Consider the following 24,715-nt stretch of genomic DNA (forward strand, 5'->3'; position numbering starts at 1 on the left):
AAGCTGGAAAATTATGGTTTTAAACCTGTTAGGCTAGAGCACCTCTCCTATGAAGACAGATGGAGAAAGTTTGGGTTCTTCAGTGTGAAGAAGAGAAGGTTCCAGACAAGCCTTACAGCCCCTTCCAGTACCTGAAGGGGTGACAAGGGAGCTGGAGAGGACTTTTGTCAATGGAATGGAGTGACAATGTTGTCAATGGAATGGAGTGACAAGGCGAGGGGGAGTAGCTTTAAAATGAGAGAAAGTAGGTTTATATTACATATAAGGAAGAGATTCTTTGTTCTGTGCTGGTGAGGCACTGAAGCAGGTTGCCCAGAGAATTTGTGGGTGCTCCATCCCTGGAAGTGTTCAAGGCCAGGCTGGATGGGACTCTGAGCAGCCTGGTCTAGTGGAAGGTGTGGTCTTTTGGTCCCTTCCAACCCAAACCATTCTATGATTCTGTGGTGAAATGAGCAGCAGAATATTGGGACAGAAAATCTTTTTCTATTGAGGAGGTTTGGGTGGGGTTTTTTGTTTGTTTTGGTTTGTGGTGTGGTTGTTTTTTTGGGGTTTTTTTTTGTGGTTTTTTTTTTTTTTTTTTTTTTTTTTTTTTTTTTTTTTGTTTTTTTTTTTTTTTTTTTTTTGTTTGGTTTTGGTTTTGTTTGTTTTCTTTTCCTAACCAAAGCTGCTATTAATATACTGTTGTTGCTTAAAATATAACAAACTAATGCCCACACCCCACGTGACCCAGATACGAATGCAGAGGACTCTAGTGATAAGTACTGAGGACAGGTGGGATAGGAATTGTGTGTCTGGCATCCTTCTTGTGAAAGTGTGTTCAGAGAGGCACATTTCCCTGCAGACTCAGAACCAGTTCTGCTCTCAGAGCTTTCTTCCTCTCTGCATGCAGAGGAGTGTCAATGTATGTGGGTGGAACTTGGCTTGTAGGCCTGGAGCTCTGCTTTTGGGAAATGCCTTATAGTCAGGGTGGATTGATTTATGCAGGTGTTTTAATCTGGTTTTGAATATGTAGTTTATTTTCCTAAAGTAATTAAACTGTAATTCTAATTAGTTAATATCTGTGCAAATGTGTAATTTTCTAGCTAGCCAAGAGACTGTTTTGTGTAAATGTGACCACTGAATGGTCAGATGCTGAAACTTCAGTTTAAACTAGAAAATAGTGTGTCTTTAAAAAGTAATAATCTTGTATTTTTTTTTGTGCAAGGATCTATTTGAACAACATTAGTTAGACAGAACCATTAAAGTAAATTAAAATTGTCTTGAGCATGTATTAATTAAATTTAAAAAGTGTTTCTGTCTGAAAATTGAGTAAGGCTAGCACTTTTAAGTATATGATAAACATTTTTTTCCCTTAAAATGTTACTAAGACCTATAAAGCCACTTGCACCTATTTTCTGTTCATTGACTGAAGACAAAAACACATTCTGATTTTGTTTTGGTAGCTAGCAAGCTCCATGAAGAAAACACTTCAGTCAGTTCTCTCTGTAGATGTCTTGCTGCTGGTATTTCAGTTTGAGGGACACTAATGGAACTCATTTATATGAAATATTTTATCTGCTGTTTCATTTTTGTCCCACCTTTTATTAAAAGCATGTACAGTCCTACTTGCATATAATGAGTGATTCTTCTGTGTGTATAAGGAGTGTCAGTGGTGTCTGAGCAGTGCTCCACTGCTAACTTCAGTTTACATTTAATTAAAGAACAAAGTTCTGAACAAGGTGGAAGAGTGTTGGTTCTCTCTGTCCCAGCTCAGTACCGTGATAGAAGTTTTTGCAAAAGGTTCTGCTGAGTAAGGAAGACTGGATGCATGGAGATAGTAAGAGAGGAACTCTAATGTAATCTGATTCCTCTGGTACTAATTCTCTGACTCAGCACCAAGTATACAACTTACATTTTTTTTTCTGTCTTGAGCGTTTTGCACAAACAGGAGAAGTAATAGACGGGACTTCACGTTACTTATAAATTTATATATTACTTTTCAAGTCTAGCTTTCTAAATGGAAAGCACATGTGGGGGCTGTTCTTTATTTAATTGGAGTAAAATAAACTACCTTTTCAAAGTCGTATAATGGAAAATTCCCTGCAGGTTAAATTTTTTTTTTTGTCATGAAATAAAGCCAAATGTTCTTTTAATGTATAGATATTGGTTTTAATAATCAAAAATTATTTTTCCCTTAAACATGCAGTAGATATTTCTCAAATTTTGTGTTTTATAAATACATAAATATATATATATCTGTGCAAATATATATCTAGAAATAGCTGATGATGATGACCTGTTGCTAATTCTTGAATGCTTTTTTCTTTTGAAGGACTGTACACTTTAAATATTGCACTAGTGTCCCTCCTGTTTACGCCTACTCCAAAAAAGCTCACTACTGTTGTTGGACTAAAGGATCTGAGCAAATACACTTCACTCTCACGAGCTCTTCTGGCTCATGGACGCCACTAGCAAGCGTGGGTGTTTTAGGTCCCCAGTATCTTCCAGTTAGGTGGTGGCATTCTTCACGTCCCCTTCAAGATGACTCCATAGTCGAAAAGTCACTCAAGTCCTTAAAGGACAAAAACAAGAAGCTGGAAGAAGGAGGTCCTGTATATAGTCCAACAGAAGTGGAAGTTGTAAAGAAGTCTATCGGGCAGAGGATTGTGGATGAACTGAAGCACTATTACCACGGGTTTCGTTTGCTGTGGATTGACACAAAAATAGCCGCGAGGATGCTCTGGAGAATCCTGCACGGGACCACTTTGTCTCGTCGGGAGCGGAGACAGGTACTGAGCAAAGAGCAGATTCCTCTGGGTGTCCTCGGGGATTGCTCTGTTTGTTAGAACTGAGTTACTTCTTTTTGTTGTCTTCTGTTCCTAGAATTAAAATTCCTCAGTGTGTTTCACTCCTCTTCACTATGTGGACACAAAAATTGTTGGGTATCACCCCAAAACTTTTTTCCTATGTTCCCCATTTTTGAAGATAAATTTGTTATTTTCTTGTTGGAAGAGCCGAGGATTCTTCTGTTTTGTCATATGGGCAGCAATTGGGGTTTGTTCTCAAGTTCCCAGCCATGTACAATGAACAGTAATTTTCTCTGCTTTTTCACTCCAACTGGAAAAACAGTGGGAAACACTGCTAGTAAACACTGCTAGTAAAGGTTGTATCTGTGCCAGTTCAGTTCCTGTTTGTTGCTTAATGGGGTTCTTTTGAATGGCTTAAAAGCTGCAGGCTGAAATGCATGATTGATGATGTATTATCTCAGTTATAAATATATATGAAATCATTTTAGCCCAGATATATTCCCTTTATTTGTGGAATGCTGCTTACATTTATGAAACTAAAAGTGCAACTTATAATTTTAAAGAAAAGGGAAATGGAATCTGGAGTGAAAAATGTGAGTGCTTTCAAATTTGGATAATATATATGTATTTCAATAGTAATTTCAGGTTTTGGATGAAATAGGCGTATTTAAATAGAATGGAAAGTTATATGGGCATTTAAAAACATTGGATGTGAGTTCATGTATGAAAAGACTGCAAAATATTAAGCTGGTATCGTTAATTTTTTTTTTTTTGGTAAAGAATACATTGATAATCAATGTCAGTTGATTGGCAAAATGTCAAACATGCTGATTTGGCAGTTCTCATTTTACTGTTTTTAAGGACAAGCTGTTTAAGCAGTTTATAGAGATTAAAAATTCAAGTCTGTCTTCCTGCCTTTATTTAAAAAAAAAAGCATTTCAGCTGTTGCTGTAAAGATGTTCTAGAAGAAAAGCTGGAGAGCAGAAGGTGTGTGTGCTCTGGGGCAGGAGTGCACAGTGCTGCCTGTGGGCAGTGTGGCTCTCTGCAGTTTGGACACCTGCACACACAAAGTGCTGACTTCACATCTCTGCCCTCAAAACTTCCAGCAAATGATCAAAAATACAAGTATCTGCTCATTGTTTTTATAATTTCCTCATAAAAGTAGGTCACATTTGAACAATTTGGTGTGTAATTAGAACCCATTGCCTATCACGTCTTAAATGCAGTATGAAAATTCTTCCTAAATTTACAAGGTTAGACAAGTAGCAAAAATTGTTACAGGCACGTGTAGCAGTTTCTGTCTCTGGGTGGGTGTGGTTTCCTGTCAGACTCCTCTGCTCCATGGTCTCAGCATCTTCAGGCTCCTTTAGTTCTGCCGTGTTCCTTGGCTGCTACAAGAGAATGCTTGGCAGCTGATCCAGCTGAGACAGGCCTCAGCAATAAATAAAGCAGTCTCTGCTGACGTGAGAGGGGATTATGGAGTACCAGAAAGAGTAACTGAGGATAGGGGAAGGTGAGGACTGCAGGACTTCTTGAAGTAGCAGTTCTGGCTTGTGCTGGTTTATTGAGAGCTTTGGGGAACTTGAAAAGCCAGGCGAGACAAATTAATTCATGGTTTAAAACAGAATGGGAAATTCTCCAGGGGGGAGATTGGAGCTATTGATTTTCCTGCCTCTTTCATGTTTGCTGAGCCATACTTCTGAGAAATTATATGAACGGCAGTAATATTCCATCAATTGATGGATTTATTAATTTGATTACCTTTTGATTTGTTATCTAGTGATGATAGACCTGTCTTGCTCATGTTTAAGTAGTGATCTGGCATTTGGCCTTCCTAGATTTGGGGGGTTTTTTTGTGCAAATGTTCATTTTCAGTATTAATTCTCTTTCTAAATGAAATGGCCATTTATTTGTTGGCAGATATAAATTGATGTTTACATTGGTGTAGCCTGTCTCTTATCTAATGATATATGTATGTGTTTATATGCATGCAAATCCAGTGCAGGAGATGTAGAGAAAATAGTTTTAATAACTACAGTAATATTAGTTTCTTAATCTAGGTTTTGTGTTTTCTGTATTTGGAGGAAGAGGACATTGTGTCTCTGGAGTTGAGGGCTTGGTAGAATCTGGGGTCACTGAAAAGCAAACCAGGCAGCAGCTGAAAAACCCTTTTGGGGTTTTTTTGAGTCTTAGTTCAAGTTTGTGTCAACACAGCTTTTTTTTTTTTTTTATCAGTTCAACCATAAATTACCCTTTTGGGGTTTTTTTAAGTCTTAGTTCAAGTTTGTTTCAACACAGCTCTTTTTTTTTTTTTTTTTTTTTATCAGTTCAACCATAAATTGTAGTATACTGTCTGATTTAAAGAAGTCTTAACATTTTGGTGCTGGAGTACCTCCTGAACTTTAAAAAATATAAAAATTGATGTATATACTGCTTTAAAAGTATTAAGCTGCACATGAGCTGACAGTCCTAGAGAAATCTTATCTTCATGCAGACTGACAAATGAGTTATTTCTGCCTGCCCTTTCCTTCCTCTTTGGAGGCAATAATGGAAAGATACCCAAGTAATCTAACCACATGAACAAGCAGTTGCAGCATGGCTAATGCAAAAGGACCTCTTGCTTATGTGAACTAAAACTTAATTCCAAAATTCTGCTCCTACAGCTGCTGGCAGGGTTTGGATTCAGCAGGGTCACATATCTACACTGAGGAGAGAAGGCAGGAAGAAGTAAAGCTTGGTGACTTAAATGACTTAAAAAAAACTAACTGACCTAATGCTGGCTCCTGCAGCAGGGTGGTTCAGGATGTGGCAGTGAGGTGGCAAACACAATGGAGTTTGTGGCAAGTCCACCAGCTTTACAAACTCTTCCCTGCAGAGGAGGGAAGAGTGGAGTACCCAGCTGTAGCAGCAGATACAGAGTAGTCACAAGGTTCTGGTGCTGTGCTGCCAAATACTGTGTGTGTAATCGTACACCATTGTATTAGGTTCCTGCATCAGGCTGTTTTCCTTGAGTTAGCCGAGGGTGCAGTTCCATGATTTGTGAAAGCTGATCCAGGCAGTGCTGCTGTGAAAAGCTTGGTGCTTAAATCAAGATTTCCCACCCCACCCTTGCTTGGTTTGTACTTTTTCCCTTGTCTGTGTATGTATTTATGGGTCAGTTTTAGCTGGATCACTGGTTTGACTGCCAGTGCACCTTCATGGCTCCTTTTACCTCATCTCAGGTTAGCATTAAGTTGGCTTAATCTGGTGGTAAAACTGCTTCCTTGGATATGGATTTTGTAGAAATACTTGCACACATTTTCTGAGAGTAGAGACTGGGGAAAAATAGGAACTCTGTACTCTATAGAAATTTTTGAGGGTTTTCTATAGGGAAAAAGTACTTTTCTTATGAGTTTTAAAATTTTCCTCCAAACTTTCTTACTTTTTTTTGTTTTTTAACTCCATGGTAGTCATTTGCCTTCTATTGTTGGAATGAATGGAAAAGTCCTTGAGCCTCAAAACAATGGACCAAAGCATCCCTTCTGGGAAACTGAATTTTTTTCTGTACAAAGAAAAATGCCAGACTTTGAATCTGTAGAGCATGTGCCTTCCACATACGCTTAAGTGCTTATGATTTTAGTGCTGGTTTTATGGTAAGAAAATTCTGAATGAAGTTTTGCAGGTTTTGTATTCTAGCAAATCAGATCTGAGGACGTGGGATCTGTGCTGGTTGTTGCTGCTGTTCCCCTTGATTGCCATGAACTGTGGGGAGAGGCTGGAGTGGGCAGCATGGGTTTGCTTTTGTAATTGCATTTATGCTGCCAGTTTTTGCCACTTAGAGCTGAGTTTATCAAATCTTGATGTGGAACAACAGTCGAGTACCAGAGTGTGCCTCTGATTTAGGAGCTGATGGGATTCCTAACAACCAGATTTTTTCCTTTGTAAAAGGAGGTAGAGTCAAGCAAGATCTTCACTCCCCAATATAAACCGAGTTATGAAGCTTTCAACAATTACTGAAAGATTTAATAATAGACTGTACAGCCTAATATATATATTTGTGAGTGTGCAGAAATCACAAGGACAGTATTTATTTCATGCAGTTCAAGATTCAGTAATGAATGCTGCCTGCTTCAGAGGATTACTGCTCTGGAAATGCAGTGGTTTTAAAAAAAAATCTACCAAGCTGGGCTCATTACCCTGGATTTAAATGTACATTACAATTGTTATAAGGGAGAGGGGGAGGGATCTTTCATTTTATTCTTGATTACTTATTCCATAGTAGCTCATGCATGTAAGAAGTGGTGGAGCACAAATAAAGATGCATAAAAGAAGTTAAGCAGCTTTAATGACAACAAATGACCACCTCCTGTTTTCAGGTGCTTTTAAGAGGTTTAAATGAGATACTTGTTCAATAATCCTATTGAGACACAGTGAGGCTTTTGAAATACTTTCTATAGTGTTGAAAACTGGTGAAACTTCAGCACTCTCTAGTATGTAGCAACTTGAAAAAAAACACTGAAAACTGACTTTGTCACATTCTTTTCTTGTGTTATTTTAAAATTTCTTCATAGCACATATATATATGTGTGAGCCTAAGCGAGAATTAGATGACCAAATCAAGTATTTTTAAAATAACTGCTTAAATATTAGCTTATTGATATATATTTTTTTTCCCTTCCAGTTTCTTCGAATATGTGCTGATCTTTTTCGCCTGGTCCCTTTCTTGGTTTTTCTTGTTGTCCCATTTATGGAATTTTTACTTCCAGTAGCTCTTAAGTTATTCCCTAATATGCTTCCCTCTACATTTGAGACAAAGTCTAAAAAGGTAAGCAGGTCTGAATTTATAATCCAGTGATTTTTTTTTTTTTTAATTAGAAATTTCTTGGTAAAAAAATTAGAAAAAGTCTAAAAATGTTAGATTTTTTTTCCGTGTTGGGCTAATGCTTTTCTCTTCCTTATTTTGAAGATCTTGCTTTTGAACATATAATAATGAACCAGTGCTATCCTGGTTTTTATATGTGCAGGTGCCAAGCTATCAGGGTTGAAAGCCTCTCTTGTCTTTTCTGTTTTCCTCATTTCCATTTTCTATGACTCCTACAAAGGAGAAATAAAGCTATTTTATTTTTCTGGTTGTATTAGACATTGTAACATTTGTAGTCTTAAACCTTGATACAAGGTTTTTCATATGTATACTTAATATTTAAAACAGCTTCTTATGCTTTTTTTTGTTTAAACTTTATTTCTACTAGTTATGGTTTCTCAGACTTGTTAGAGCTTTTTAAAAACCACCAAAAGAGCCCCACGAGTTTTCACTTTCAGAGCACATAGTGAGCTCTTCAGCTTGTTCAGTGTGATTTGTGGATCTTTGGGAAGAGTGAATGCCCCTTTGGAATGTGTGTTATAGCAGAAGTCCAGAATTACTCCGCATAACTTGTCAGGGGACTGAGTGATGTTTAGTCCATGTGTTTCTGGCAGGAACTGTTAAAAACAAATATTTTTTTAACAGGAGGAAAGATTGAAGAAAGAATTGAGAGTAAAGCTTGAATTGGCTAAATTCCTTCAAGACACCATTGAGGAGATGGCCTTAAAAAATAAAGCAGCCAAGGGAAATGTTACAAAAGATTTTTCAACATTCTTTCAAAAGGTAAAAAATTTGGAAAATATGTTTTCTCTTCCTACAAAAAAAAACCCACTTTGGTTTGTTTGGTCTATGGTAATCATCACATCACTTTGGTTTTTTGGACCTGAAGAAACAATTTTTCTATTTCTAGTAGCTTTTTAGGATAAATTTCTTTTTTGTCAGTGTGACGAAGTTTTCCAATTATTAACTTTGGTGTTCTAGCTGGTGTTTTTGCTCTCTAATTCTAGAGGCACAATATTTTTGCTCATTTGTTTTTTGTTCACTTATTTGTTAATAAGTTAACTCTAACATAAAACATGGTGTGCTCAGTGGGTACTCGTGTAGGTTTTGACCTCTTTTTTTAACATGGGGTATGAAAACTGGGAGAGGACTTCTTTCCTAATTAACTGATTGAAACTTAATGGGCAGGAAAAGTAAATTTTTTGTCAAATTTAATTCTGCTTGTAAAAACAATTTTTAAGTGCACAGTTGCTATACTGACTAGAATGTGGTATAATCTGAGGTTTAGCTAGAATGTGGTTGCTGTGCAAAATCTTTTCTATTTAGTTGCTGACAGAGAGATTTAAGTGTCAGACATCTGCCTCCTACATTAATGGCCTTTAGGTTTCACAGCATTTCCTTTCACCAGACTGTAGGTGAGAACAAGGTACTCCCTGGAGAGATGAAAAATGCATTCTTAAGTCTTCTCAGGACAGTTCATATCTCTGATTTCTCTTAATTGTGAGTCTGTTGAATAAGAGGTGGAGCCAACAGCATCTCCAAGTGCTTTTTTGAAAGAAAGGCAGTGGGCCCCTCCTTTGGAGAGAGTGTGCATTTGCACAGAAAAAGGCAGAGGTTTCAGACATGAACTTTACAACCCCTGCCAAATAGCTTCAGATTTTCCTGCATGTCAGGGCTAAGAATAAAGTGTGGGGTGATAAGATGATGTTGATAGTGTCACATAGATCACCTCACATAATCATAGTGGCAAATTTTGCCAGTCATTAACTTCTTGCAAAGTCCCTACTACTTCGAAGCCTCTCTGCAGTCATCTGTTTCTGTTCTTTTGAATCTGCAGAACATTGTAAGTGGTTAGTTATAGCAGTTAGTGGCTGAGGCACTGCCCCTGCAGGCTCTGGGAACTTGCCCACTTATGCTTCATGTTCAGAACATTTCATTTTCTTCTGGAAGAACTGCTACTGAGAATTTACATTTGGCCGTTAATTTTCATGGAAATAAATGATGTTTCACTCCACATTTGCTGGAGGAAGTCCCAAGTTCCTGTGATGACTAAAAAAGAAGTTTCAAGCCCTGCATTTCATCTGTGTGGGTGTACTTTTTACAGCTATATATTTCTCATTTGTGCCACAGAGGCAAATTTCATTGATCTCATTTCACTGTACCGGATAATAAATGTCAGAGCAAGAAGCAGCTTCAATGTTTTTCACCTTTTTGCTATTCTTTAACAGTGGCTTCTGTGGTGAGGTATTTGATGCTGCAGGAAGCATTGATTGCAGGCTTAATATGTCTGCTGCATAATTCCAGAATTTGTCTCTGTTGCTTTGAAGCTAGTGATGTACTAGAAAGCTTCAATTTGTACTTTCAAGAAACACATGCTTGGCTCTGTCAAAATTCATCTTTAAACAAGGGAGAAAATACTTCCTGTGTTTTTGAAGTGCCATTTTTGGCTCCTGTGGTGAAGGCACTGGTGAAGTGGAACAACAAGGCCTTTGACCTTTCTTTCTTCAAGATGGTTTCTCTGCTACAAAAGTATCCTGGAGGTTAATGGGCTCAAGGCCATATTTTCTCCTGAATTTTACCTTTTTCTGTGCTCAGTAGCTGTTCACTAAAATATTTGAGTTTGCAGGTAAAATAAGTAGGCATGATAAATCAGGCAGTACAGGTAATGTTAGGTTTTCAAACTGTACTTGATGTAACCTAGTTTTATATTTTCTTTACAGGAGTTATAAAAAAGTATAGGTATTGGGAGAAGTTTTTTTTATATCTATGGTTAGACTGAAGATGTTAAGACTGGGAGTATATAACTGTAAGTTCTGTAGATTTTTGATGTAGTGATGTCACTAATAAGCTTTTGGTGGCATACTTGAAATAGAAAAATCAACATCTATACAGGTGATAATGCTTTACTGTGACCTGATGAGACTAGGGAATTTTTCTCCTACTTCTTTGAACTGTTATTTCAGCTTCCAATAATTGAATTTAATGACTGAGAAGTCATTGGTAGCATTTTGCATTTGTACAAGCAGTTACATAGGACCTGCCATCACAAAGGATGCAGAGTCCTTTCCCAAACAGTGCTTTATACTTTGAATAACTTCAAGTACAAAAACATTTGCACTGAGGTGCCGCAGAACATCTAGGAGTTGAAAGCCAGAGTATTGTAACAAATGAAGAGAATTAGGTAGTTAGGTGTCTGAATCTGTGTTTCTTGGGGACACTAGTGTTGCAAAATTTTTGCTATTGGGTGAACTTCTTACTTTATCTTTCCATCTTTATCTGATGTGTTTCTGTGTTTAGTAAATATGGTACCAGAACAAATAACTGCCAGTGTGACTCCTGTAGCAACTATTTATTAACTCAAAGGTATATATATATATTTCTTGAGGTATCTCATGGCAGTGCAATTCAGCTAGACCTGCTCTTTAGTGTACAGGTGCATCCAATTTTTGTTTTGTTAATTTTATCCTAAGTACATTATGCAGTGTTGTTGGAAACTGTCAGCACTATCAATTCTTTTCCCTAAGTAAGTAAGTTGTTTGGTTTTTTACAAACTTCTTTCATTCCTTCCTTATGTGCTATTTCTTATCCCAAAACTGTTGCAAAGTGCTTGACAAACAAGGAGAATGTTTTTATTCAAAATAATGCCCAACTATAACATTTGCTTTGAAAAGCTTTGTGTGTGTTTGTTGTTTTCTCACAGATCAGGGAAACTGGTGAAAGACCCAGTAATGAAGAGATCCTAAGGTTCTCTAAACTGTTTGAAGATGAGTTGACACTGGACAATCTGACCAGGCCTCAGCTGGTGGCACTTTGTAAATTGTTGGAACTTCAGTCAATTGGGACAAATAACTTTCTCCGCTTCCAGCTGACAATGAGGTTGAGGAGCATAAAAGCAGATGACAAAGTGAGTCATTCTGAATAGGCACTGGGTAATAATTTTGACACATAGCAGTAATGAGTGTGTGTGGATATATGTATGTTTTTCTAGGCATTTTCCTTTCTTGTTGTAATTGTCTTGTTTGAGAACTTTGAACAAAAAGGCTTGAAGAGTTTAAAATCAGAAGCGTCCTTATTTGTTAAGAAAAAACTGATCTTTTTTTAAATCTACCATTAATTGAAATGAAAATAATTATATCACAAATTAAACATTTATGTGAAACTATAATTTGTAAGGGAGCTGGTAGAAGTATCAGCTCAGGGGTTGGCTGTCCATGCTGGAGCTGGGGGAGCAGCTGAGGCTGTTTTGTGTTAGCACAGCAGCCTCTAGTGGCTGTTGTAACCTGTGGCTGTGCACTGCTGATGGTGCCTCTGTTTTGAGCTCTAACAGGGTCAAATTTCCTTTCATTGTGCAGATGATTGCTGAAGAGGGAGTTGATACCCTGACTGTTAAAGAACTGCAGGCAGCTTGTCGTGCCCGAGGGATGAGAGCTCTTGGTGTGACAGAGGAGCGTCTCAAGGAGCAGCTTAAACAGGTATGGTTATGCAAGACTCACTACACTGACCTAATTCCAGTTGTTAGCTCTGATGCTCTGGTTTTCATTCTGATTCTGAGAAGTGATTTTGATTCTGTTCTCATTAAAGGCTTGGTTAAAAGAGTCTTCTTAATAAGCTTTTGTCACATGTGCTTTGTAAGTATGTAGTAGCTGTGGGTTGCTGCCTTTTGACCGTGATGTTTTGATGATGCACGTAGATACTTTAAATTTAACATATCTGAAATATGTTTGCAATTTTGAAAGTTTGCTTGTCAGTTATTATCTTGCTCAAAGGAGGTTTTCACCTAGTAGATCAGTTGTCTCTTGGTGTTGCCTGGTTTAGAGGAAGGTCTGTTGGTACATGTCTAGAGGAGGCCACTAAGTTGATTACAGGAGCCTGGAGCATCTCTGTCATGAAGATGGGCTGAGGGAGTTAGGGTTGCTCAGCCTGGAGAAGAGAAAGCTCCAGGGACACCTTTATAGCACCATCAGTACCTAAAGGGGGCTTACAGGAAAGCTGGAGAGGGACTTTTCACAAGGATATGCAGTGACAGAACAAGGCGGAATGGCCTTAAGCTGAAGGAGGGCAGGTTTAGATTAGATAGTAAGAAGAAATTCTTTTCTGTGAGGGTGCTGAGACACTGACACAGGTTCCCAGAGATGTGCTCCCCATCCCTGGAGGTGTTGAAGGCCAGGTTGAATGGAGCTTTGAGGAACAGTTTAGTGGAAGGTGTCCCTGCCTGTGGCAGGGAGTTGGAACGAGATGGATGATCTTTAACCCAGTCCAAATCGTTCTGTGATTTTAAGGTGCATGTGAAACAAACCACTTGTTCAAATATTCATTCAGTGTTTCTTGAAATTCTACTTCAAACAAAATGCATCTTCCTATATTTCATTGCAATGGCTGTAATTCTTAGCTGGTTATAATCTGTAGTTCCTGTGTTAGGATATTGACTGATAAGTAGTGGTAAAAAAAAAATTGTATTTACTTTTGTTTGATTTTATTTATAAAAAAGAATAAAACATCCTGAAATTAAAGACTTTTTTTTTTTTGTATTGCCCTTACAGTGGTTAGATCTGCACCTGAACCAGGAAATTCCTACTTCATTGCTTATTTTATCCAGAGCCATGTATCTTCCAGATACCCTTTCTCCAGCTGATCAGCTCAAAACAACCCTTCAGACACTACCAGACAGTGCTGATGGACATAGTGTGTAACTAACTTCCAGTGTCATGACTGAAAATCCATCCAGACAAGCAGATGTTGTTCTCAGTTCCTTGCTTTTCCTTGAAAAACAAAATCATAGCTAGGTTTATTTGTGTGTCCTTCAAAGGCAGAAGTTATGTTGTATGTGGAGAGATATGAGGATAAAGCAAACACAGGGCAATATTGGATTACATGACAGGAGACAGTAATAGCATAAGAAGATTTAGAATACACCTTTCACATAGAAACAATGAATGCTTCAGGCCATAGAAAGGTATTAATACTTTAAAATACATGATGCTATGCAGAGAAAGAAATTATCAGAATAGATTGTTGGTAGTCTTGAGAGAAAGAGACTGAAGAACATGTATGATTTCAGGGTGGAAAATTAATGTTTCCACCAAAACAGAAAACTTTCTAGAGACAGGGAGTCATCTTTTTCTGAAAAATGCAAAAATAGGGTAACATTGGGGGCTTTGACTTTATTCATTAGCATACCTGTCCTACCTATCTCAATCAGGATATCTAAACCTACATTATGCAGCCATACCTGTATGTATATACACACTTCTACTAGCTACTTTTGTTATTTTTAGGCCAAAGAGGCTCAAGTGAAAGTGGCAGAAGTAGAAGGTGAGAAAATAGATAACAAAGTACGACTGGAAGCAACACTTCAGGAAGAAGAAGCCATCAGAAAAGAAAATGAAGAAAAGAAAATGTCTGAAGCTGCAGAGAAGGCCAAAGAAATCCTTGAAGTTGCAGCCATGGTAAGTTCTGCTCACAACTACTGAGGAGTAAATGTCAAGTGATGTGAACACTAGCATGTTATGAGTTATTGCCTCTCTCTGGGTATTGTCTGCAAGAAACTGGGCTTTAAATCCACATGTGGAAGATGTGTGAGAATATTTTAACTGACTGCAACACAAAAGTTTGCTATAAAATGTTGGCTCAGTCTTACTTATCTTTGATTTCTCTTCCTTCTTAATTAAAGCAGTAAGAGATGATTTCTTTTTCTTTATCTTTTTTTTTTTTTTTTTTTTTTTTTTTTTTTTTTTTTTTTTTTAAGTTTTCTGCACCCCACATTTTAAATGTTCTTATCTTTGGCTCTTTCTGTTTGTCACTAACCTGATAATGTTGCTGTATAATATTTAACTATAAAAGCTGCTGGCCTGCTTCATTAATGAATTAAGCCTCAGGAGCTCACGGAAGTAGTTCTTTAAATACAAGTAGGTATGTTAATGTGAAACCACTCAATATCTTGCAGTTTTTTGACCTCTTCTCATAAAATGTGCGTTTCTACTTTGGCAGCTATTTCTATTTTGACAAGTCATTCTTTCCTGAAAGTAATACAGCTAATGTTTTGGGGTTTTTTTAAATGCAACCTAATGAGGTGTTTTAAATTTAGAAAGCGGCGGAACCAGCAGCAGATCTTGAAGCAACTGCTCTGCAAGCTAAAAAAAGCCAGGTGGTGATGGATACTGAACCAGAACTGGCACGGGCAGGTGCAGCAGGGCACTCAGAGGCACTGATAGATACAGCACCAGTGCTGGAAGGCATTAAGGTAATCTGGATAACCACACGTTTTCATACTTATGAATGTAAAGATTCAGAGCATCCATGTGAGGACCACGATAAATTGCTTGTCTGCCCTTCACTTTTAATCCTCTCACCACATTCTGTTAGTTAAAAACAACTAATTTGTGAATTGAAAATTCACCAATGCAGGAGCTGAAATCAGAAGAAAACATCTCCCTTATCTCTCTGCATTATTGAAATTAATATACCTGTTTGGGGGGGGCAGTTGCATTATCTGTAGATGGAATGGGCCTGTGCATATTTTATCAGCTTTTCAAGAGATAGGTGTACTTACTATGGATGTTCATCCTCCTTCTCAAAAAGGTTATTGAAGATAACTTTTCTACAGCTCAATTTTTCAAACTTAACTCTTATCAGGTATGGAATTTCAGAAACTCACACAATCAATCACATTAGCTGAACTTACTACTGGTGCAATTCAAAAAACAGTACCATAGCAAATTAACTGCCTTACCATTTAAAATCTTTGTATTAGCCTCAAAATCACTATGTGATAGTAGTGATTCCAAACATGTAAAAAAAAATCCTGTATTTTCTCTTTTCTGCTAGAAGACTGAAAATCTTGCAGGAAGATCACAAATGTGCCTGTCACTAATTTATCTATGTTTTCTGTTGCAGGGTGAGGAAATTACCAAGGAGGAGATTGATGTGCTGAGTGATGCTTGCACCAAGCTGCAGGAACAGAAAAAATCACTAACAAAGGAAAAGGAGGAGCTTGAGGAATTGAAGGATGATATCCAGGAGTATAATGAGGTGAAGAATGGGGAGTGGAAGTTCTTTTTCTGTTCATGTTTAGTTTTACCAGAAATGATCCACACATTGAAGATTCTCTTTCTTGGTTTTCTGTTAGTCTGAAGTTGGAAGCTGAGTGAATGAACTTCGTGTGTGACAATGCAGAGCCTCTTTAGTTTTATCAGAAGTGATCCACAAATTTAAAGATTCTCTTTCTTGGTTTTCTGTTAGTCTGAAGTTGGAAGCTGAGTGAATGAACTTTGTGTATGACAATGCAGAGCCTCATTTGTGTAACATGTTCAAAGCCCAATTGTTATCACTAGAGTAATTCCCAGCAGATGAGATTCCTGCTCCTGCTCTTGTTCCCAGGGGGCTGGGGTAACAGGAGCTGACTGACTGCTGCATGCTGCAGTTCTTTCTTAGCAAGTGTAGATGTCAGTATTACAGAAATTTCCAGGATAAGTAAAATGAACCTTATCCAGTCTTATGAAAGGTGTGGAAAATAACATTTAAGAGGTGCATGAAAAAGGCAGCAGTGTTAAAATTTGTTGTTCTAATTCTGTTTGGCTTTGTGTGTTTCTACACTTGTATTTCATCTACAAATGGCTCCTGTCTTGAAGTGCTGGTTGAAGTCAGTATTGTCTGTTGTGAACTCACACCAGCAAAAGCTCTTCTCTCTCTTGACCATTTCTTCTAGGACTTGCAAGAGATAAAGGAGCTTTCTAAAACTGGTGAGGAAGAGGCAGTGGAAGAGTCAAAGGCAAGCAAGAGACTGACAAAGAGAGTGAACCGAATGATTGGTCAGATAGACAAAATTATTGTGGAATTAGAAACAAGTCAAAAGACAGCAGATGCAAAGCTGGATGGTGAGGATACTCCTGCTGGGTAAGTGACCTGGGAGCACTGGATGTGTCTCTGTTCACCTTTACTCTTGCTTTTATCTGATGTGTGGTTAAAAAATAATTGGTGAATAACTTGTTTGGAATATTGAGATAATAGATTTTAAAAAAACAAAATTAACAAAACTGTGCTGCAGATTTTCTCTCTGCTAAGGCTAAATATGGTTGAACTGATGAAGGAAAAAAGGATGTATAATTCCCCAGATCCTGAGGGTGTTCTGAAAGTCTAAGTGTTGATTAGAATCTTACCATATTGTCCATGCCTTTGGCACTAACAGGATTACAGGTGAAATCATCCCCTTAGTCATGCTCCTCACACAGTAATTTTTGCCCTGTGCCATTGACTGAAAAGATGCACAACAGTGTGAGTATGTCCATATTTGTTGTTATTTGGTAACAACGATGTTAGTGAGGAAAAAAATTGCAAGGGTCTGTGGTGTCTTGAGACAAGTGAGAAAATGTGTCCAATGGAAGTGAGGGATAATTTTACATACTTCCTTTCCAAGAGATTTACTTCATTTCAATTTTTTAATACACAGATTTTCAATGAAAGATTTTTCCTGATAGTTTCATTACAAAATTAATTTATCAACACTTATCCAGACCTTAATATTATTGGTAGAGTCTTTCAGGCAATCCTATGTTAAATGGTCATACGCTGCTTGTTACACATGCTGAAATACCTGAAAACTGTGACACAAACTCTCATGGTTTGTGATCATAAATGTTGTATTAGTCTGGCTTATGCTTGCACCATTTTGTGTGATTCATTAAGAGAGTATGGCTGCTCCCAAAGAGCATAACTAAACAGAAATATGGATTCTGCTTTTGTTGCTTCTGAGCTCTGTGTTTTCCAGTCCCCAGGGCAAACGGTCATTTGTTGCAGATTGTGTGTAATAAGGCAGCCATGTGAATGGTGCTACAGAGAAGTTGTTGATCAAAACCATCTGAATTTGTGAACTAACAATACAATGCAGAATCTGCTTGTACTGAATGTAATTATACTTTGTAATGGATAGTTTTCTGGATAATTTTGTAGGTGATTGTGGATGATTGAGAATTACTTGTTTAAATATTGCTTAGTTGTCAAAGGCTTGTCTTCTAACCTTCAGGATGGTGCAGTCATTATCAAGCTATGTCCAGGACATTTAGTAGCAGCAGGAAAAATGCTCCTTGCATAAAAGTGTGTCTCTGCCCAGAAGAGCTGGGACTACACTGATAAAGCCCTTCTGTTTAGTATTTATTGGCTTCACTGTCTCGTGCATTTCATCTGGATCTGTGCTGGAAGATGTTTCTTCAAACTAGCAAAATACAGAGGCACGAAGTGCTTTAGGTTGCAGCAAACAACTTGAACATCATGAGATCAGTGAGCAGAGAGTAACATCTGAAACCTGCTGGTTCTTCCTTCCCCAGAGTCTGGTCCTTGACAGGAGCAAGTGAAGCTGATTTAACAAAACAGCTCAATTGCTCAAGTGATTAGTTCTCAGCTTTTGTTTTCCTGTGACTCATTGATTTTCTGTCAGCCCCCCTCTATATGTAAAAGGATGCCAGAAACATGGCACTATATCCATATATATATATGGTAAATGGGGAGTGAAGGGACAAAGGGCATTAGATACACAGTCTGGGAACCACAGAAAACTTTATTTCAAATGCTTCTGGGTACTTATATTTGTTCAGTAAAATATGTGGAAACTGAAAACATGAGATTCGATGGTAAGATGAAAATCTGCTTTCTGATCAGTAACTCCTTTTTGGTTTTTTACATTCTTTTGCATGTTCAGGGTTATAAATATTAATTAATGATTTTACAAGCATCCTGCAGTGTAGTAGCTTCCAGTACTGCCTTTTGTCAACCTTATTCCTTTGGCTTAACTGCTTGTCATGTAGAGTTTGTGCTTTCTCTTCAGGAAGAATCTCATCAGCATTGCTGAGCTAATTAATGCAATGAAACAAATTCAGAAGATTCCAGAGGAGAAGCTAACAAGGATTGCAGAGGCACTAGATGAAAACAAGGATGGCCAAATTGATATAGATAATGTTGTTAAGGTAAGTTTGGGAACTTCTTAAAGAAAATAAGGCTAACCATCCTTCAAAATTGCACCTGTTGGGCATAAATTCATTGTGCAATCTTTTGCAAGTGTCTTTACTTGATGCCAGTGAGGTTTTTGGTATGTATTGTAAACAAATCTTATATAACAGCATCTTGAGAATATCTATGGCTGGTTTTATTAGAGGGGGGGAAAATCCATGTCCATTACTACATTACCTTTAAAGCTGTAGGTTTTTCTGTATGTCTCTGTCAAGTTCTGTAAAATATGATAATTTTGCTATTACTTACAAATGGGAGGGAGTAGAACTACCACTGTTAGGGAAGGTCTTGACATAACATCCATAGATATATTTCATATCAATACAAAATAGTAGCTTTGCTTGCCTATTTGTATACTTCAGGTGTTTCATTGAGATCTGTATTTCCTGTGCTTGAAAGGCAGCAAGTTGTGTTTGTTGCCTGATTTGTCCTGTTCTCTCATTTTGCTGAACATTCTCAGGTTTTCTCTCCCTTTCACCTTTGTTTTCTTGTTTCTTTTCCACTTGGTAAATTTAGATTTGTCCTGAAACTTACTTCCCTCGAGTAATTCTGCTACTGGATACAGAAATAGCATTTAAAATATGGCCAGCTAGAAAATACAGTATCAGCCTTTTGAAACACATTTTTCCTCTCTGCTGCCCCAGTGGTGATTATCTTCCCTGTTGCTCTAAACAGCCGTTGCACATTTAGCAACACAGATAAAATGTACTTGTAAATTCTGCATATGTTGCACAATAAGTCTAGGAACTTGAGGAGGGATGCCAAGAATACATTTGTATGAAAAGCTATTTAAAGGAATTTGGAATAATTTACTAGATTTTTTTTTCATTTCTTTTCTGAAAGTCCCACCCCCTTTACTTTTAAGTTTTTCTAAATTTGTGCCTGTCTGGTACAGTAGGTAGGTGTTCTTAAATAAAATTAAAATAAAATTAAGTCTATTAATTGCTGTCTTAAATACTTTTTCAACGGGTACTGAATTTCAGCTTTCCATTGAAACAGATAAAATAAATGGGTCTGTTTTACTAATGCTTTAAAATGTCTTTGTGTGCTACACACACAAAGGTCAAAAGTTCTAAGTCTTTTAGTTTACATTTGAGCTTTTTTTTCAGTACTCTGGATGTGTTTGAGGTACTGGTTGTGGTTTGAATTTGTCTTCCATGTAAGAAAGAAAATGCTGTTTTTCTTGAACACAAGAGCTGAATACTTTTGTTGTCTTAAAAAAAATTATTGTAGGAAAACGCCTCCATCATGTAAAACCTAAATGTGCTCTCAATTTCATTTTATGTTCATGTAGGTTGTAGAATTGATTGACAAAGAAGATATTGATATTGGCACCAGCCAGGTTGCTGAGATTATGTCACTGCTTCAAAAAGAAGAAAAACTGGAAGAAAAAGAGAAAGCAAAGGAAAAGCATGATAAGGAAGCTGCAGAAGCAAAGAATTAAGCTTCAGAATCTGAAGCTAATCGCAGTTGTAACCAAAATCTTGTATATCTTTCTGTGTCTAATGGCTTCATATTACTTGAGCTTTGTGATTATGGGAAGTGTTTTGAGCTGATTCTGGTAATAAATCGTAGATAAGTTTTCTGACATATGGAATGAAATTTCCATTCATCAAAGAAGTGATTTAGTGTCATTCCATACTGATGAAAACAGAATAGGCTTCTTAGCAGTGCTCCTGCCCACAAAAACATGTATTTGCACTCATTGTTGTGGTACAGTGATCCATTAAACTCGCAAGTTTGCTGTATAAATTCAGTGTATCTATCATGGAGAAATGTTTCCCATTTATTTTCTTCCATCATTACACGGGGCCCAACCTTGCTCTGCTTCTACCTTTTAGCTTTTTCAAAATTTAATACAAACTTTCTGTTCCATCACAATATTATACATTTTCTAATCTGCTAGTGAAGATTCCGTGGCTTCAGTAGTAACTCTATAGATTTAGGGGTTTTTAAGCTAAATATCACTAAGCTGTTGCCTCACTGACAGAGAATGTGGCATTCTGATCACTTTTATGAATTCATGGTTATTATTATTTTCTGTTGAAGGGAAAAATCAGATTTATTTTTCCCTAGAATGAAAACTTGGCATGAAGTTTGCTACTTATGGGTGCCTTAAATTTCATAGGACTAGAGAGTAGATTATGTTGCTTCTACTCAAAACTCCATGAATTATTAAAGCATTGGAATCACAGGAGCCTTTAAAATAGTTTCAGAACACAATCTGTCACATGGTGAAGTGAGCTAAAGTGTTTGTCTGAATAGCAGGATGAAAATAATCAAAAGGGGGAAATGTCAGTTGTGATCTTTTTGCATATATTTTTAAAAATGTAGCTATCTTTGTGTGCTTGTTTCTCATCTGATAATTATTTACACCATAAGTAGTTCTCTTACCTCTCAATTTTCATCTCAGGTATAAAGTCATTAACCAAGTATAGTCAGAGTACATAAATATGTTCATCTCATGGCTTTGCTTTCTGTGCAGTCAACAAGTCATTTCTGGTATTGCCAGTGCTTTGATTACATCATTGGTTTATAGTCACTGTCTTTAAATGTATGACTACATACTGGCAGTAGGTCAAGGTTTTCTCATTAATATTTCTTCTTAGCAGTAACTTTTAAAGTTTTAAACTAAAATACTAACTCTGGGATGTTCCATAATTAACGGTAGCCTAAATTTTACACTTTTCTTAAAATCTATTATGAAATACATGTAGTGTGGCTTGAACCAGCAGGGTTGTGGTTTGGGGTTTTATTCTGTTTTTATTTTGCACTCAGTATTATAAAATGTACAACCATTCTTGATTTTGTGTACATTATTAGAGAGCACATCTGACAATGGCACTGTACATTATGATATTGAGGTGGGCAGTTAGTACTTAATGCTTTTAGTCATAGTAGCATATTTTTGTAGAAAATACCAACTCCCAAGCATATTTCAGCATAATTCCATGTGCAGTATTTATCTAGATTGGCTAAATTATTTGTACAAACTTATTTGAAGTTAGTGGAACAAAAGAAGTTTTGACAGTCTCATGGCTTGCATGATATGGACCATTGTATTTAGTTGTTTCCAAAGCAATATGTACAGTGAGATGTACAGTTCTAGAAAAAGTCAGTGTCTAGTTCAACTATTGAGTTCATATTCTGTACAGTTTGCAAAGAAAGCTGCTTACAGCAAGAACCTCCTGAGAATTACTGTAATTGTATCTGAAGTGTGAAATTGCTGTGGTGAAGCTGAAATTTCAAATCAGTACAATCTTTATGGTTTATGTATCCCAAAACAAGGGGGCTGTTCTCTTCCTCATAAATCAAGATTACCTTGGAGATTTCAGCAAGGAAGTCACTTTGTAGATTTTTGAAAATCTGACTTCACTATGTGGGTTTTTTTTGTTTTTTTTTTTTTGTTTTTTTTTTTAGGCCAATGCTTGTGTTAGATGAAAATTCAAGAATAAAACTGATTTCACAAAAATAAGATCTAGAGACTAATTTTCCATTTTATAATTTACAGCTAGAATTTATGGACTTTGAAGTAGGCTAAATTTTTACAGTGGCATATTTTCAATTTTAAAACAATGTATAAGAATATTACTTGACATTCCTGAAATGTGGTAAAGATACTCTAAAATTGCCTGCTACCTTTCATGGAATATCAAAAACCTAAGAATTGTATTCACTTGAATGCATGCAGATTTAAACCAGGGAAGTAGCAGAAAAGGCTGTCTTCAAATATTTATTGATTAAAGTTTTACAGAGCTTTAACTGTCCTGAAAGTAAATTGACTGATTGCAGTATTTGGGAGTTTAAAACACTTTGCTGCTGTTCTGTGTTTACTGTTCACTTAAATTTTCTGTGGATTAAATAAGAAGGGAGCCAAAAATAGCTGTTGTTTATTTATTTTTTTTTTAATTTGATGAAGAATATTCTGATTAAAGTAAATGGAATACATTTGGATTTGCATGAAATTTGGCATATTGTGAAATCTTTACAGATTACATAAAATTGTTTTAAATGCCAGTCAGAAATGGCAGCTTTCTGCTGTGCCCTAAAGTGATGACAGGACATGCACACCAACCACAGAAAGGACTTTCATGGGGAATGCCTTCCTTCTGTTGAAAGCAGGCAAACCCATTACAGCTGGACTTGAACAACACATGTTTTGCAAGCTTTAAAAGATTAGGGAAGCCCTTGGGATCCACTTTTACCCAACTTTGAACCTCCCGAGCAGCTCTGTCCTGGTAACTGCAGCAGCATGGAGTAGCTCCAGCTAATGTGCTCGGTTGCCTTTGGTGTTGACCAAAAAACCAGAAGCTGCAGTACATTCAGAGAAGGATGAGTGTACAAGTGTACATTAACTGGTCAGAACTTATTCCTGAGTGAATATTTAATCAGGAGATGTAAATATTTCTTTAAATAATTTAAAAGATATGCGAGATTTTGATGACTTTGTGACTTACACAGGCAAAGCCTCTGAGCTCAGACTTAGGTGATTGGTAAGACCATTGATGGGGTTGTTGCAGATTTAAATAAATTTTGACTATAAACTGTTCAGGGGGAAAATGTAAAACATGCAACAAGCTTTTTTAAAAATCCATTTAGGAACTGGGAAGAGAAGTAGAGTAGGATGTGATTTCTTTTCCCCCCTTCAAAACAAGCGTGTTATAGGAGCTATTTTATGGAAAAACTTATTTCTTTTTTCATCTTAGCCCAAAAGATGGTTTTCACAGATATTTTCATCACTGACTACATACTGTGAGAGTCAGTCTGCCTGCAGGTTAAGTGCCAGAAAGCTGTTCAGTCATAGTTTGTCAGCAGGACTGCATGCAGGTAGAGAGTGTCTCTTGCCAGGATAATACCTTACGCTTAGGCTTTGTCCAGGGGGAAAAAGTTGCATCTTTTATACAACTCCAAAATACTTCTTGTAACTTTATATCTGCATACCTTGCTAATAATTTTAACTTTATCTACTTCAGCATGTATTTAAATACTTTTAAATTGTTAATATCAAATAATTGGGTACACTTAATTGAAAGAATAATCCCATATTCTGTTCTTTGTATGTATTCCAAAGTTTGCTTTTCAGTTGATGAATTTCAGCTGTGTTATAAATTTAAGTTGAAAATCATTTGTCTGTGCTCTGAGCATACTGTCCTGTGTTTGCCATAACTCAGTATAAAATTTTTATGTTAATTGGAGCTTGTGTCCTTTGTTTAGTTACAATAAAAGTATCATTTTGAAACCTAATCTCTCCATTATTTTTCTGTTGGTTTTGATTATTTAGTGTTAATTTATTGCTATTCCGATGAGATGCCAGGCACAGGGCTGGATGCTGATGAGCTGTGTCTATGAAAGTAATCTCCTGTCTGCTTTAGAACAGGATTTGGGAACATGCAAATGCTGAATCTGCTCTCTAGTGTCAAGTGTTCCAACAGGTGACTGAAGACAACCCTCTGCCTTGACGGGCTTTTAAAATAATAATAAATAAGTAAGGTTGTGTTGCAAATGTTTCCTTTTTCTGCTTAAAGCCAAATACCAAATAAAAAGCTTTAAAAGTAGCAAAACTTGTTCCTTTTAAGCTTTTGTTTTAAGAATTTCCTTTAATGACCTTTTAATTAGGGTGAATAGGTGTGGTGTGCAGCAGTGGTCAAACTGACTTGCAGAGGAATTGGAGTTTGAGTTTGTGAATTAAATGTGGACATTGGCAAGTGTCCTTGATCATATTTACTGAACCCCCAAGAAAAAGACTGACTTCTGGATCCACTGTTCTCTTTGCTGAGATATAATGCTTATTACACTCTTTAATGAATCTTTATGACGTGTTTATAACAATGGTGTGTAACTGTTAAAATCTAAGGGGAAAATGGGGACAGCTTGTAGATTAAGATAAGGCAGTTCACTAAGGCAACAGCAAAAGTTTGTGCATGCACGAGCAAAGAGGAAAAAATAGGATTTATTCTCTACTCCCCATCATCAGGTGATGTTCAGCCCCTTCCTGGGAAGCAGGGCTTCAGCAGGTGAGGAAGTTGCTCTGGAGGGCAAACATTATAAATAACAAATGTCCTTCCTCCCTCCTCCTTTCCTTGGCTTTGTA

General features: G+C 36.9%; 1 protein-coding gene across 1 annotated transcript in view; it reads left to right on the forward strand.

Annotated features, from left to right (window-relative positions):
* Positions 1–23,868, forward strand: part of LETM1 (leucine zipper and EF-hand containing transmembrane protein 1) — a 29,461-nt gene extending 5,593 nt beyond the window's left edge. The window contains exons 4-15 of the mRNA XM_041402847.1: positions 2,312–2,768; positions 7,447–7,590; positions 8,272–8,409; positions 11,327–11,530; positions 11,979–12,098; positions 13,167–13,298; positions 13,902–14,072; positions 14,711–14,866; positions 15,520–15,654; positions 16,331–16,518; positions 18,443–18,581; positions 19,919–23,868. Coding sequence (XP_041258781.1) covers positions 2,312–2,768; positions 7,447–7,590; positions 8,272–8,409; positions 11,327–11,530; positions 11,979–12,098; positions 13,167–13,298; positions 13,902–14,072; positions 14,711–14,866; positions 15,520–15,654; positions 16,331–16,518; positions 18,443–18,581; positions 19,919–20,068 — 2,134 coding nt within the window. The 3' untranslated portion in view covers positions 20,069–23,868. The remainder of the gene's footprint in view (positions 1–2,311; positions 2,769–7,446; positions 7,591–8,271; positions 8,410–11,326; positions 11,531–11,978; positions 12,099–13,166; positions 13,299–13,901; positions 14,073–14,710; positions 14,867–15,519; positions 15,655–16,330; positions 16,519–18,442; positions 18,582–19,918) is intronic.
* Positions 23,869–24,715: the final 847 nt, after the last annotated feature.

This window comes from Onychostruthus taczanowskii, unplaced genomic scaffold (assembly GCF_017590055.1).
Source record: "Onychostruthus taczanowskii isolate IOZ18803 unplaced genomic scaffold, ASM1759005v1 scaffold2, whole genome shotgun sequence".
Taxonomy (NCBI): domain Eukaryota; kingdom Metazoa; phylum Chordata; class Aves; order Passeriformes; family Passeridae; genus Onychostruthus; species Onychostruthus taczanowskii.